At 43.5% G+C, this 14,144-nt stretch overlaps 1 protein-coding gene across 1 annotated transcript; it reads right to left on the reverse strand.

The window, feature by feature from the left end:
* Positions 1-1,120: 1,120 nt before the first annotated feature.
* Positions 1,121-2,282, reverse strand: LOC123951942 (inorganic pyrophosphatase 2, mitochondrial). Its single transcript, XM_046021099.1, has one exon. The coding sequence runs from the start codon at positions 2,209-2,211 to the stop codon at positions 1,294-1,296; it is 918 nt and encodes a 305-aa protein (XP_045877055.1). The 5' UTR covers positions 2,212-2,282; the 3' UTR covers positions 1,121-1,293.
* Between the last annotated feature and the right edge of the window lie 11,862 nt (positions 2,283-14,144).

Here is a 14,144-nt window from a genome sequence, read left to right on the forward strand (position 1 = left end):
ACAAGGTGGTCCTCACTAGGGTGTCTGGGCCTGCTTCTGGAACATTCTTGGGTGTCTCTAGTCTTTTCATGTGGCCTCACAGAATTATCCCTGAAGCCAGAGTGGATTTAATTTACTTTGGTTTAATACGACTGTTTTTGGAGGAAAGGAAACAGATCAAATTTAGACCAAAAGTTTACTAACATTTCTGAAAAGCTTGGTGATTACCAAGCAAGAAAAATTTGGATTAATATGTATGGTAGTGTAGCTTTGTCAGGGACATAAATACTTAGTACATGTTTATTAATTTCCAGAGTCATTTTCATAAATAGGCAAAACTTCCATAGATTCATATGAACATATGGATACATGGTCATATTATATATGCATAATACACTTATGTAATATATACATACATTATGCATATAGACATATATGTGTGTATACATATATATACAACCCTATATTCTTATGCATCTATGGAAATTTTACCCACTTATGAAGATGCGCTCAGAAACTAATTAATAAACATGTTGGGACATACTAAGTATTTCTTTACATACATACACATTCACATATAAATACAAACATACAGAAATATTGCATATATATTAATATATATGCATATATGCAAATCTTTCTTTCTCAATATATGAATATACTGTGAGCTCCCTCTCCCTCCACATACCTATATATGTATGTATATTGTATACTTTTTTCTTTCTTATTTTTTCTTTTTTCTCAAGAAGAGGGAAGGGAGGGGAAAGAAAGAGAGAATAGAGAAGTGGATGGAGTGACCAAAAAAATATTCCAACATTAATAGGAGAAGAATGAATGCTTGATCATAACCATTAATGACACATGTCCCTTTTGTTTTTTTTTGTTTTTTAAAGATTTTTATTTATTTATTTGTCAGAGAGAGAGAGCAAGAGCAAGCACAGGCAGATAGAGTGGCAGACAGAGACAGAGAGAGAAGCAGGCTCTCTGCCAAGCACGGAGCCCGATGTGGGACTCGATCCCAGGAGGCTGGGATCATGACCTGAGCCGAAGGCAGCCACTTAACCAACTAAGCCACCCAGGTGTCCCCACATGTCCCTTTTGAATCTCATCTGTTTTAGCCTAGAGGAAAGATTTTTTTTTTTTAAAATATTGGTCTTTATTTACATATTGTATATCTCGAATAAGGCTGGGGGAAAAAGTTTCAACAGGAAGTCAGTAAATTCTCATAGATCTGCCTGTTGCTAGAACTTGGGGAGAGGGAGTTGTGGAGTCCTTGGAGACTGGAGTCTTGATGGCAGAGCTTCAAATGTTCAGTCACTTGCCAAGGAAGTGCCACACTTGCTCTTCTTCTTTACTTCCCTTATTTGGTGATGATGACACCAGTTCAACTATTGATCTTGCTTCCTCTTGAGTGCAGTGGAAAGGGCTGTCGCATACCTGCACATTTGTGCAACTTGTAGCCCCTCCATCACACTTCTTCATAAGCAATGGTTTCCAACATTCATGAGTAGATTTAATAACTTCAAGAGCAAAAGCCTTGTTTTTGAATTCTCCATTAAAAGCAAACTGGTTTTCAGGTTTTCCTTCTGGCACCTTATAAAATCTAAACCAATTAAGCGTAGCTTCCAAGTAACCTGGTTTGTATTTCTTAACATCATCAATATCAAGAAACTTTGAGGCTTCGGGATCATTCACATTGATAGCAATTATTTTCCAATCTGTTTCACCCTGATCAATAAGAGCCCAAATTCCAAGGATCTTCACATGAATAACCTCTCCACAAGAAAGAACCTTCGAGCCTATTTCACAAACATCAATAGGATCATTATCTCCACAGCAGTCTGTACTCTTATCTTTTCGATGGGGATCTTCCCAAGTCTGTGGGAGGGCACCATAACTCCAGATATAACCCTTGTGAGGAAAGATATTTGCCACATAGCGTAGCTTGCCATTCTTTATATCTTGTTTAATGGGATTCAATGGCTCCTTTGTGGCAATCTCCATTTTAGCATTTGTCCACCGAGGTACTTCTACAACCATATTAAACAAATTCTCATATTCATCATTTCGTGCTCTCTTTGTAGGAATGCCATTTTCCTCTGTTGAGTCCACCTTGAGAGGAATATCATGAAAGGGGGAAATGTAGTGACCAGCTACATTCTTGAAGAAGAGGCGGTAATCGGGGGAGTAGAGCTGGCCGCGCTCCTCCGTGCGGTAGAAGGCCTGGGCCATGGCGCGGTGCGGCCCAGGCTCTTCACTCTTTCCCCGGGGCAAGCGGGCGGCGGCGGGGGGTCCCGCGCGCCAGCCCCCAAGGAAAGATATTTTAAGAGAACATTCTAAAATGAAAGAAACTCTCCTTTATCTATTTTTTAAAAACCAACAAAGGTTACCTTGTATTGCAAGTCATTATAGCAAAAGTGTTAGGAAGGAAGGACCATTAAAAGTTAAATCTGTCATTAATTTACTAATGACTCACTTGAATTTCATAAATAATTTTAAGTAGAAGGGGTTGTCCAATGTGATTAAGGTCATTATTTCAGGTTAAAGTAGCCCATAGGCTTTTCTAATGTAAAAAATCTTTCCATACAAAGAAAAACGAAGGTTTCCTCAAGGTTAAGGGTCTTTGGAGACTATTCCATGAAGATATATTACTGTAGGAATGTTGGAGTGTGTGGAAGTCATCTGAGAAGATTATACAAGACTTCTCAGGGTGAGTGGTGTCTGAGTGAAAACAGATTAAATTATTTTAAGGAGATTCGCTGGGTGTTTGATTTCCCAAATGAATCGTAATGTTCTCTGTTACCTAAGAACTTGACTTCTGGATTGAGAAAATGATGGCCTTGATGTCATTTAGTTCATTCAACAAATATTGATTGGGCATGACCTATGTGCCAGATGGTCTTCTAGGTTCTTGGGATCTAGTGGGGAACCAGATGAAGTGTCTGCTTCCAGAGACCTCATAATCTAATATGGAGGCACTAAAAAAATAAATAAATAAATAAAGCAATATATACAAAAAGCTAGCAGAACTCATACTCCACCAAGAAGCAGGTAAGTATGTAATGACAAGCTCAGTGGTGAGGTTGATAGACAGCCAGAGGATGGAGAGTTCTCAGGCCTGGGAGGAGAAAGCCTTTCTTCTCAGGGCAAGTGATGTAGAGCTGAGACCTGAAACCTGAGAAGGAACAGGCACAACCAATGTAGGTGAGGGTTTGAGTGGAGGGAAGGACGCAGCGCCCTGTCCAGATCATGAAGGACCCTGTAAGCCATGTTCAGAAATTGGAGATTTATCTTAAGAATGATGGGAAGTCACCATGAAGTCTATAGTAGCGAAGTGACCTGATCAAATTTTGTTTCATAAGATCCGTTTGATTGTTGTTGGAGGAGGGACAAGATCCCAGACAGGAGGGGCATCAGGGCAGAGATGAGAGTGCATGGCTGGCTCTGGAGAGTGGCAGCGAGAACAAAGATGAGAACCAATACCTTCCTTGTGCCAAATATTCGTCTAAGTGCTCACATGCACCATCTTATTTGATCTTCCTAGCATCCCCATGAGGGAGGCCTATTATTATCACCTGTATTTTTATAAATGAGAGGGGCTAGGTTACTTGGATAACCAAGTGGTACATCTGGGATTTGAACCTACTTCATCTGGCTGCAAATTCCCTACAGCTCTCTCTCAAGAGGTAGGCTGATTAGAGGGATATTGAGAAAGTGGACTTGAGAGAGTTCAGTGATTGAATTTGGGAGTCATGAAGAAGGAGGAGTTCAGGATGATGACTTGGAGGGGAGAGGATGGTATCACCTTTCACTGGGGAGAGAATGAAGCAGGAGGGAGAGATGTCCAGTTGAATTACAGTTCAAGTGCTCAGGAGCCAGGTCTGGACTGGGAAATGTAGATTTGGGAGTCCTCAACCTGATTGTAATTGAAGTCAAGGAAGTTGGTGAAATTGCCTAGCGATAGTATTTAGGGTGACCAGAGAAGATAGCCTAGCATTCCCCGAAGAACTCCAACTTGAAAAAGAGACTACAGGATGTGTCTAGAGAAGATGAGAAAATGAGAGGAATTAGGCATCACAGAAATCAAGATGATGTTTCCAGACATGGAGGACACCTGATCTGGATCAGACACTGTCTAGTAAGCTGAGGACTCCAGTGGGCTTAACAGCAATGAGGTCCCTGGTGAAAACATTGTAGTGGATTCGAGGTAGAAGGGAGACTGCGGTGGGAAATGAAGATAATGAGTGTACAAGATAATGAGTTGAGGAAGAGGACAGGGCAAAGGGGGAGGAAGTTTGTTTGATTTTTAAATAGGAGCCAACAGCGTTGTTCTTCTCAAGTGCTGATGGTAAGGAAGGAGCTCAGAAAAAAATGAAGGATGGAGAACAAGGGGGCACAAGGCAATGAATGGGTCTTTGAGGAGGTGGAGCTCAGAGCAGAGGTGGAAAGGGAGCCTGTGGATGCAGAGGTGTAACAGGCTTGGTGCTTGGAGGTCAAAGGCTTTCCTGGTGGAGGAGTTTACTTCAGTAGGATGGAGCGTAAAGGGGAGATCAGAAGTGTGAGGGGGGAGAAAAGTGGTGAATTAGCTAGGGCAGATAACCTGTGAGAGAATGGATTGCTGGCAACATCGAGGGCCCTGTTGAGTCTGGTAGTCGTGAATTTATGAGGACAACCCTCTGTGAGGTCATCCAACATTCCCAAGCAGAGCTCAGCTGCCCAAGTGTACAAAGAACTCAGAAACTGTGGCATGATCCAAGTTAATGTTTTTCCCAGTGGTTGGGGAGCGTGGACAATGGAGACAATGCAGCAAGAGAGTTGGGGGTCTGCAAGGGACTGGCTGAAGGGACAGGTCATGGAATCTCGGTTGGGGAAAATAGGGAGCTCGAGGACAGATTCTTGCTCTTTCTCATCGACTCTGTTACTTTGGGCAAATTGTCTCATATATCCGGGCTTCAGTTTTTTCCCACTTGTAAGTGAGGGTGTTGGCTCATTTGGTTAACATCCCTTCCAGTTCTAAAATTCTGTGGTTCGATTTTGCAAGAATTGCAAGCACTCTTTGACTACACGTGAGAAGCACTGCCAACTCCTTCTGGTCACTGGGGTCGAGCAACCTGCACTCTGCTGGAAAAGCAAATTCCATCAACAGTTCTAGACCACTGATGCAACTCTTTAATTTTCTCATGAAAATATGAAAAATGTTCAGGGCCCTTGCCATAAATGAAGAATAATTGTCTCACGATGGACGTTGGTAATCCAACCTGGCTGTACACTGCCCAATCTGAACTTGGGTCAATTAGTTTCAACTTAAAAACATATGGAGTGTCTACTTTGCATAAGTTACTGAGACAACAGTTACAAGGGATACAAAGAGAAGAGAGCTATGGTCCTTGCTCTGTTATTAGTCTAACAGGGAGGATAAGACTAGCACAGAAATAAATGTGTGAGGGGTATAAATCTTAGTATTCAACTCAGGAAACAATTTCTTTCTCTAATTTTCTTTAATAACTGAATTTCTGTTTTGAGCCTACTTTTTTCACTAGATTGGAATAAACTCAGTGGGGGCCCCACCATTTTTGGGGTCATGACTCATTCTCAGGATTTACATAATTTTAAGGCATTAGTGATGGGGTGCCTTTCTGGTTGTCAATATCATCTGTCAGCATTATCTGTTGGAACATCCACTGTCCCTGTAGATCAGCACAATCAGACGATGCAGGTGTCCACAGGGACATACTCATTTGCTCTGCATGGTCCCTTTAGGACTTTTTGATTCTCTCTGCTACTTCTAGGCCTTTCTGGGTTGCATAGTAATCACCGTGACTCTTCCCAGCATGCTTAAACACACCGCTATGGTCTGAATGCTTGTGTCCTCCAAATTCCTATGTAGAAATCCTAACCCCTAAAATGATGGCATTGGGAAGTGGGGCCCTTGGGAGGTGATGAGGTCATGAGGGAGTGGAATTAGTACCCCTATAAAAGAGACCCCAGAGAACTATGTCACCCCTTCTGCCATGTGAGGACCATTGAGAAGACAGACTTCTGTGAACAAGGAAGTTGGGCTCTTACCACACACCTAATCTGCTAGTGCTTTGATCTTAGACGTCCAACTTCTAGAACTATCAACAGTACATTTCTGTTGTTTATAAGCCACCGAGTCTATGACATTTTTTAATAATAGCCCAAACAGACTAAGACACACACGTTTCATTAATTTTCCTCATTGGATCTTACTACTTCCCCCAAAGTTCTCTGTAGAACATGAGATAAAATACCTCTTCCCTCCAGAACCAATGGACATTTTGGCTCTCCTAACTTGCCTACCATCTTTCCTTCTTACTTCTAGCCCTGAGGATCCTGTCTGGGAAGACTGGGCAGGTGGGGTAGGAATCCTGCTCTTACAAATAATGTTTGCTTCCAGATTTTTTGTCTCTGTTATGAGCTATTTTTGTCCACTGACGAAACTTCTCTCTCTCTTCTGTTTCATCTAATTCCTCTAAGACAATGAACACAGAATGGACTAGCTGTTTCAATGTAGAGAAGAGCGAAGGGGAAAAAGAAAATGTGAGGAAACCGTGGATGCTTTTTTATACAAGGCAGAAATAGGTGTGTTACCAGATGCACAAGCATTGTGCTCTCAGGTTCAAAGCATATCAATGGAGATATTTGGTTGCATATGAAAGAAATGAACATTGACTAACTTAAGAAAGAAAATTAATGGGCTTAAACTATGGAAGGAGCGGAGATGTCCATTGACAGATGAGTTGATAAAGAAGATATGATATGGTGTGTGTGTGTGTATATATATATATATATATATATACACACACAATGGCATATTACACAGCCATCAAAAATTGAAATCTTGCCATTTACAACAACATGGATGGAACTAGAGGTTATTAGGCTAAGCAAAGTCAATCAGAGAAAGACCATTATCATATGATCTCACTGATATGTGGAATTTAAGAAACAAAACAGATGATCATTGGGGAATAGAGGAAAAAATAAAACAAGACAAAACCAGAGAGGGAGTCAACCCATAAAAGACTCTTAATCAAAGGAAACAAGCTGAGGGATGCTGGGGGGGAAGTGGGGAGAGGGATGAGGTAACTGGAGGATGGACATTAAGGAGGGCATGTGATGTAACGAGCACTGGGTACTATACATGACTGACGAATCACAGACCTGTACCTCTGAAGCCAATAATACATTTTATGTTAATTAATTGAATTAGAATAATTTTGAAAAAGAAAACTAATAGGGTTCTTAGAAGGATTCAGGTAGCTCACTGAAGGGACAAAGAAGAGCTTAACAGATGCTTTGGGAATGACAGGAACCGGAGCAGTAGTAGCAGTTGAAACAGGAGGAAATCAAGAATCATCAAGCGCGCCATGATCAAATGAGTCAGCTCCCACCGCCCTCTGTCTGGTGTGTTACTACTCAGGAGAAAAAATCCAGGAGACTGGATCTGATTGGCTGAGTTTGTGTCACATGACTACACCCGTCACCAAGGCTTCTCTACCGGAAGCCCCTCCAGCCCTAATGGAATGGGGAGAAGTCATGCTCCTGAGACAGGGAGGAGATTAAGGAAGGTAGGATGAGAGGTGTACAAACGGGTTAATTCCTGCTCAGGAGGAAAGAGACAACACCTTCCTTGAAGAAAATAGGCAAGTTTGAGGAAATGGCATTTGTGAAGGAGTTGGAAGGATGGGGAGGATTCTGACCGACAGGGATAAGAGATGAAGGTAGGAGTGAGCAGTGGCCCAGAGACAGGTGGTATGAGACTCTCAGAAAGTATCTGAGAACAGTTTTGCTAGAGCTTAGTTTATGAGTAGAGGTAGGAGATAAGGTTGGTAGGGCTAAAAATGTTGATTTTGGAGCCATATAAGGAAAACTGAGGGGCGTCTGGGTGGCTCAGTGGATTAATGCCTCTGCCTTCAGCTCAGGTCATGCTCTGCTCAGCCGGGTCCTGCTTCCTCCTCTCTCTCTGCCTGCCTCTCTGCCTACTTGTGATTTCTCTCTGTCAAATAAATATATAAAATCTTAAAAAAAAAAAGAAAATTGAATGAGAAATTGTTATGGACTGAATCACATCCCCCACAAAAATTCATATGTCAAAGACCTAAACTCCCAATAGCTCAGAATGTGACTGTTTTTGGAGATAGGATTTTTAAAGAGGTAATTAAGTTAAAATGAGGTTCTTAAGGTGTGCCCTAATTCAATATGACTGGTGTCCCCAGAAGAGGGGTTGAGGACACAGATACGCACCAAGGGACAACCATGTGAAGATACAGGGTGAAGATGGCCATCTACAAGCCACGAAGAGGCCTCAGGAGAAACCAATCCTGCCAGCACTTTGATTTCAGATTTCTGGGCTCCACAAACATGAGAAAATACATTTCTGCTGTTTAACCCCCCGGTTTGTTATGGTAGCCCTTGCAAACCAACACAGGATTATTTTTCTTATTTTGGAAACCATGGGTATCTACAGAAACTTTTTAAAGGGGAGAGTTACAAAGTCAGATGCATGGTTCAGGAAAATTGGGATAGTCCTCCTATATAAGGGAAAGAGGTAGAGCCTGGAGGCCAGGAGCTCAGTTAGATGGCCGTTACAATAGCCTTTGGGGGATGCCTGGGTGGCTCAGTGGTTTAAGCCTCTGCCTTCAGCTCGTTATGATCTCAGGGTCCTGGGATCCAGCCCCGCATCAGGCTCTCTGCTCAGCAGGGAGCCTGCTTCCCCCTCTCTCTCTCTGCCTGCCTCTCTGCCTACTTGTGATCTCTCTCTGTCAAATAAATAAATAAAATCTTAAACAAACAAACAAACCAAAAAACAATAGCCTTTGGAAGAGTAAGGGAAGGGGGTGCCTGGGTGGCTCAGTTGGGTAAGCGACTGCCTTCAGCTCAGGTGTGACTCTGGAGTCTCAGGATCGAGTCCCCCATCAGGCTCCCTACTCAGTGGGAGTCTGCTTCTCCCTCTGATCCTCTCCCTTTCATGCTCTCTCTGTCATTCTTTCTCTCAAATAAATAAATAAAACCTTAAAAAAAAAGAAAAAAGGGTAGGGTTGGGCATGAGCTAGGATAGTAGTATGAGGATGGAGAAGAGCTTGGGGACACAGCAATGTCATGGGAATGGGATTCACAAGGTTTGGTCACAAACCAAATGTTGGAGGAGAAGGAAAAAGAGAATTAAAGATGTTTTAGATTTTTCTAACATGTTGACCAGCAGAATGGGGTAATAGAAAGGGGACCTTATTTTTTTTTTTAGAGAGAGAGAGAGAGAGGGAGAGAGAGAATTTAAGCAGGCTCCATGCTGAGTGCAAAGTCCCACTTGGGGCTCAAACTCATGACCCATGAGATCATGACCTGAGCTGAAATCAAGAGTCAGATGCCCAACCTTAGGAGGCGTCCAGGTGCCTCTTACGAGGGGACTCTTGGTAATGAGTGACAAAAAAACACAGTTCAAATCAACTTCAGGAAATACAGAATTTATTAGCTGATAAAATTGTGAAACTGGGGGTGGGGGAGACAGTTGATTTTCCACACCCCTGGTTTCAAGGGCTCAGACGCTGGTTCCAGTATCTACCCCAGCCTCTGTTTGGGCTTTGCTTTCCTTTGTGTGTCTTCTTTCTACTTTGTCCATGTGGCCAAGCCTCCTTACAGTTGATGACCTAGAAAGAGACCCTTTTGCTCCTTCCACATCCATATGTCATAGGTCAGGTGCCTACTCTGCAGTCCCATCACCGTGAACAGGAAGATGGAGCACTGCCAGTGGGTGAAGGCTTGGCCACCCTCTCTCCCCCTCGGACTAGGTAGGAAACTGACCCACAGTCTCTCGAGATGAAGAAGCAGTCGTCCTCCAGCGACAACAGAGATGCACAGCAGACAGAAGCAGGAGATGCCCACCCCAGTGAGCCTGGATTTGGATATTTTATTTTTGGACACACCAATATTGCATCGTGGCTGGGGCACAGGGAAGGCGAGGTGAGGGCTCAGTGATCATGTGGGTTTGGTGCACAGGAGAGAGAGCGAGGTCACCCACACGGAGCTGCGGTGAAGGCCACCATAGCCGATCTGTTTTCCGAAAGAGAGAGTAACTGTGGGAAACATGGTCCGAAGGAATGACTACAACGTTAGGGAATTTCTATATTTGGTTAAAAAAAAAAAGAAAGAAAAGGAAGAAAACACAGGAGCAGTTGGAGAGGACAGACCGTGCAGAGCTTGTAAATGTATGGGAGCCAAGTGAGCAGAATGTTTCAAGGGGGGTGTTAGGAGTCTTCGGAGGTAGAGGCGGGTGAGGACTGGGAAGACAGATGAGTAGGTACTTAGGGGCTGACTGTGCCCTCCTATGCCTTTCTGGATAATGAACAGTGTCATTGAAGAATGGTTACTTTTTTTTTTTTTAAAGATTTTATTTGTGAGAAGGAGGGTGACAGAGAGCCGGAGCAGAGGGAGAGGGAGAAGCAGACTCCCTGCTGAGCAGGGAGCTGGACATGGGGCTTGATCCCAGGACCCTGGCATCATGGCTTGAGCTGAAGGTAGATGCTTAACCCACTGAGCCATCCAGGCACTTACATTTTTAGGGGCAATCATCAGTGATAAAATTCATGGGCAAGGTGTTGGAATGTGGACTCCAAACTATCCATTTTAGGGGCATTTTAGTAATAATGGCTGTGACCTCTTCTAGGCATCCTCAGCTGGCTTCTGAGGGAACTGAGGCCCAGAGATGGCCATGACTTGCACGAGTTCCCTATGAGGTCTGGTAGAAGAATGAGGATGGCCAACCAAAGCCTCGAACCTGGGTGGGGTATGCCCCCTAGGTTTGCCACGAAGGGGTCTGCCCCTAGGGCAGGAGGCACAGGTTCAGATGCTTCTGGAAGGTAAAGCAAATCAGCGAAGCAGGCAGCCATGGCCCCGGAGACAACGCACCTTTAGTAGTGACCCCATCCCATTAGTGGTGACTCCCACTGCCCAGCTAAGCCGGTCACTGCCACACGAGAGACAGGGGTCTAGTAGTGTCTAGATCGGATTTTCCAAGAGAAGCTGTTCATCTGCATTTTCATGTGAAACGGCCCACTCTTCACATTTTGGCAGCTAACTTAAAAACATAAAAATACTGTGTGAACAAAACAAGAGTGTGGTTGGGTTGCCAGTGTATGTCCTTGGCTCTGAACTTTGAGGAGTGGGGCAGGGTGTGGGGGGGTGGGGGGGTGGGGTGGAAGAGGCCAAGATGTGGAGAAAAGACAGTATGGGCAGGCTGCAGGTCCTGCTTACTTTTGCTAGAGACTTCGGTGGGTACATGGCTCCCATGGTTCCTGAAAACCAGGACACTCCAGTATGACTGGATGGAGTAAATCTGGAAAATTCTTTTCTTTTCCTTTTTTTTTTTTTTTTTTAAGATTTTATTTGACAGAGATCACAAGTAGGCAGACAGGCAGGCAGAGAGAGAGAGGAAGGGAAGCAGGCTCCCTGTTGAGCAGAGAGCCCGATGCGGGGCTCGATCCCAGAACCCTGGGACCATGACCCGAGCCGAAGGCAGAGGCTTTAACCCACTGAGCCACCCAGGTGTGCCCTGGAAAATTCTTTAGTGATTGCGGTTCTTTCGTCTTTAGAGTGGAAGATACTATATAATCTGGATTAAAACAGCAAAGGAGAAGTTGGAGGGGGGGAGTTTTCACTGATTTTGTAGTTACAATTCATGTGAGATCTCATTCATTCAGCTCTTGATTTTTGCCTACTTTGTGCAAAACAGTGAGTTACACCTCGTGGGGTGTGTGAGAGGAAGAAGAGCCCGTGCCCATGCACTTGAAGTTTGTAAGTGAGGATTCAGAGTATCATTGAGCCGCACAGCCTCCCGCCATTCATGTCTTCTGGGCACCAAGTACAGAGGATAAAATGATAAATTGCATCCATTTGTGGTTTGTGGATTCTCAGTGTGGTGTAGGGAAAGGGACACGAATAATCACAGTGCTGTGTATGCGTTACAATAGCAGTATGATCAAACAGCTGTAGAAGAATGCTGGAGGAAAATGCACTGAATTCTGCCTGGCTGGCTCTGTCCGTAGAGCACGCTGACTCCTGATCTCTGGTTGCAAGTTCAAGTCCCCCACTGGGCGCGGAGTCTACTTAAAAACAAAACAAAGAAAATACTGAACGCTGCTTGCACGAGCCACAGGAGGCTTCATTGAAGAGGTAACATTTATGGTAAGTCTTTAGGTATGACTAGGGATTTGCAAAACAGATGAAGGCTTTCCAGGCAGGGGGCATAACTTGCACAAAACTCAGAGGCACAAAGGAATGTCATCCGTTTAGGGTGTGATAAGCAAGCAAAGGTGGCAAGTTCTTCAGAACCACAAGCAAAGTGCTAGGATTCTCATTTACATTACGATTCTGTTGTTCTGCATACAATGAGTCAGGGCAGGGGGATGTCTTGGACATATCAGACCTTCAGGGAGCTGGGGACTTGTCTTCTATCCTGCACACATCAGGGTTTTATTGGACTCCTACCAGAAAGAAACCAGTCATGTCACCCGTGGGATGGAGAGCAGCCTCTACAAATTACTTCAAAGTGTTTATTTCACTTCCGGTCTTCAGAGTCCGGGGCCCAACTATTTAATAACGAGAATTCTTTTTTCCTAGACTCTACAGAAAAATTGCCTTATATTACTATGGAATTAGTGATTCTTCTCCTTTAGATGGTAGGGTTACATCTTAAAAGTGAAACTGATGGCGAGAATCCATTGTCTGCTTACACTGAATTCTGTCATGCAGGTGACTGTTGAATATTTAGAAAATCCATTGAATTAACTCATGATCATAGTTTAAAAATAAACTAGGACTCTTGGAAATATAATGTGTCCATGGCCAATGCCAGGGTGATGACATCGTCCTGGGGTCAGCACCGTGAGTCTTGTTTCCCAGGGTTCCAACCCACGCGATAGTTCTGCCCATCAGAGCTCCTCACTGCCAGGGTTGGGGGTCAGAGGAGCACACAGTGTTCTCACACCAGCTCCTGGAGCTCAGCCCCCGGTGGAGCAGAGCTCGATGTGGCACCCAGACCTCTTGAGAAAGCAAATAACCCAGGATTGTGACAAGTGAAAAAAATACTTGGGTGTTATCACTTGTACATCTGACTACTAGTGGTAGAGAATACGAGGCAGGCTAAAGATGTAGGTAGGAAGGAGGAAATGAATGAACTTGAAAAAGTTCATTCAGCTCGCTGGGTCTCATGCTTCCTCTGGAAACACCAAGGAATGTTCTTTCTGTCTTCACTGTCCTACGTTCAGGGAAAATTCCAGTTAAAAATCCTCAGGCAGAGCAGCTTGGTTTTTTTTGTTGTTGTTTTTAATGTACTGTGTCCTTTAGTGAGTTTTCCTCAAAATCCTTTAAGGAAACAACTTAAATATGCAGAAAAGTTGAAAGAACTTTCCTGAGGACACCCATATACCAACCACCCTGACCATCCAATTAATATTTTACTACATTTGCTTTCGCATGTATCTTCTGTCTCTCCATTCATCAGCCCATCTTATTTTTTCGGATGCGTGTCCTTATTTAGGATTTAGTATTTCTTCGTTTTTTTTTTTTCTCTCTCTCTCTCAAGATAAAGTTTTTTCCCAATGATATGCACATACCTGTGTCATCCAGATCCTTAACGAGACATAGAACGTATGGTTATACCAGAAAGTTCTCTTGCCTCTTCCCAGGTACTGTTCTGACTTTTTCCACTGCTGATCACTTTTGTCTGTTCTAGGGCTTCATAAAATGGAATTGAAGAGTATAGACTCTTTTGTCTGGCTTCCTTCGCTCCGCACAATGTCTGTGAGAGCCACCCATGTTCCTGTGAATATCAGTAGTATTTCTGATCAACATTCCATTGTCTGGATAGATCATATTTTGTTTATTCATCCTGCTGTTAATGGGCACCTGGCCTGTTTCTGATTTTTGAATATTATATGTAAAGCTGCTATGGACATTCTTGTATAAATTTTTTTTTGTGGCTCTGTTTTCATTTCTTCTGGATAAACACCTAGGGATGGAGTCCACAGAATGATTTTAAAGCATTTAGTTTAGCACTGGTTGGTGACATCACTGTAGCTCAGAAATTCCATGCCTCTACCCTCTCTCTCCATCTTATTTTTTGTTTTCTTCTTCTTCTTCCTATTCTA

Source organism: Meles meles, chromosome 10 (genome assembly GCF_922984935.1).
Source record: "Meles meles chromosome 10, mMelMel3.1 paternal haplotype, whole genome shotgun sequence".
NCBI classification, from domain to species: Eukaryota; Metazoa; Chordata; class Mammalia; order Carnivora; family Mustelidae; genus Meles; species Meles meles.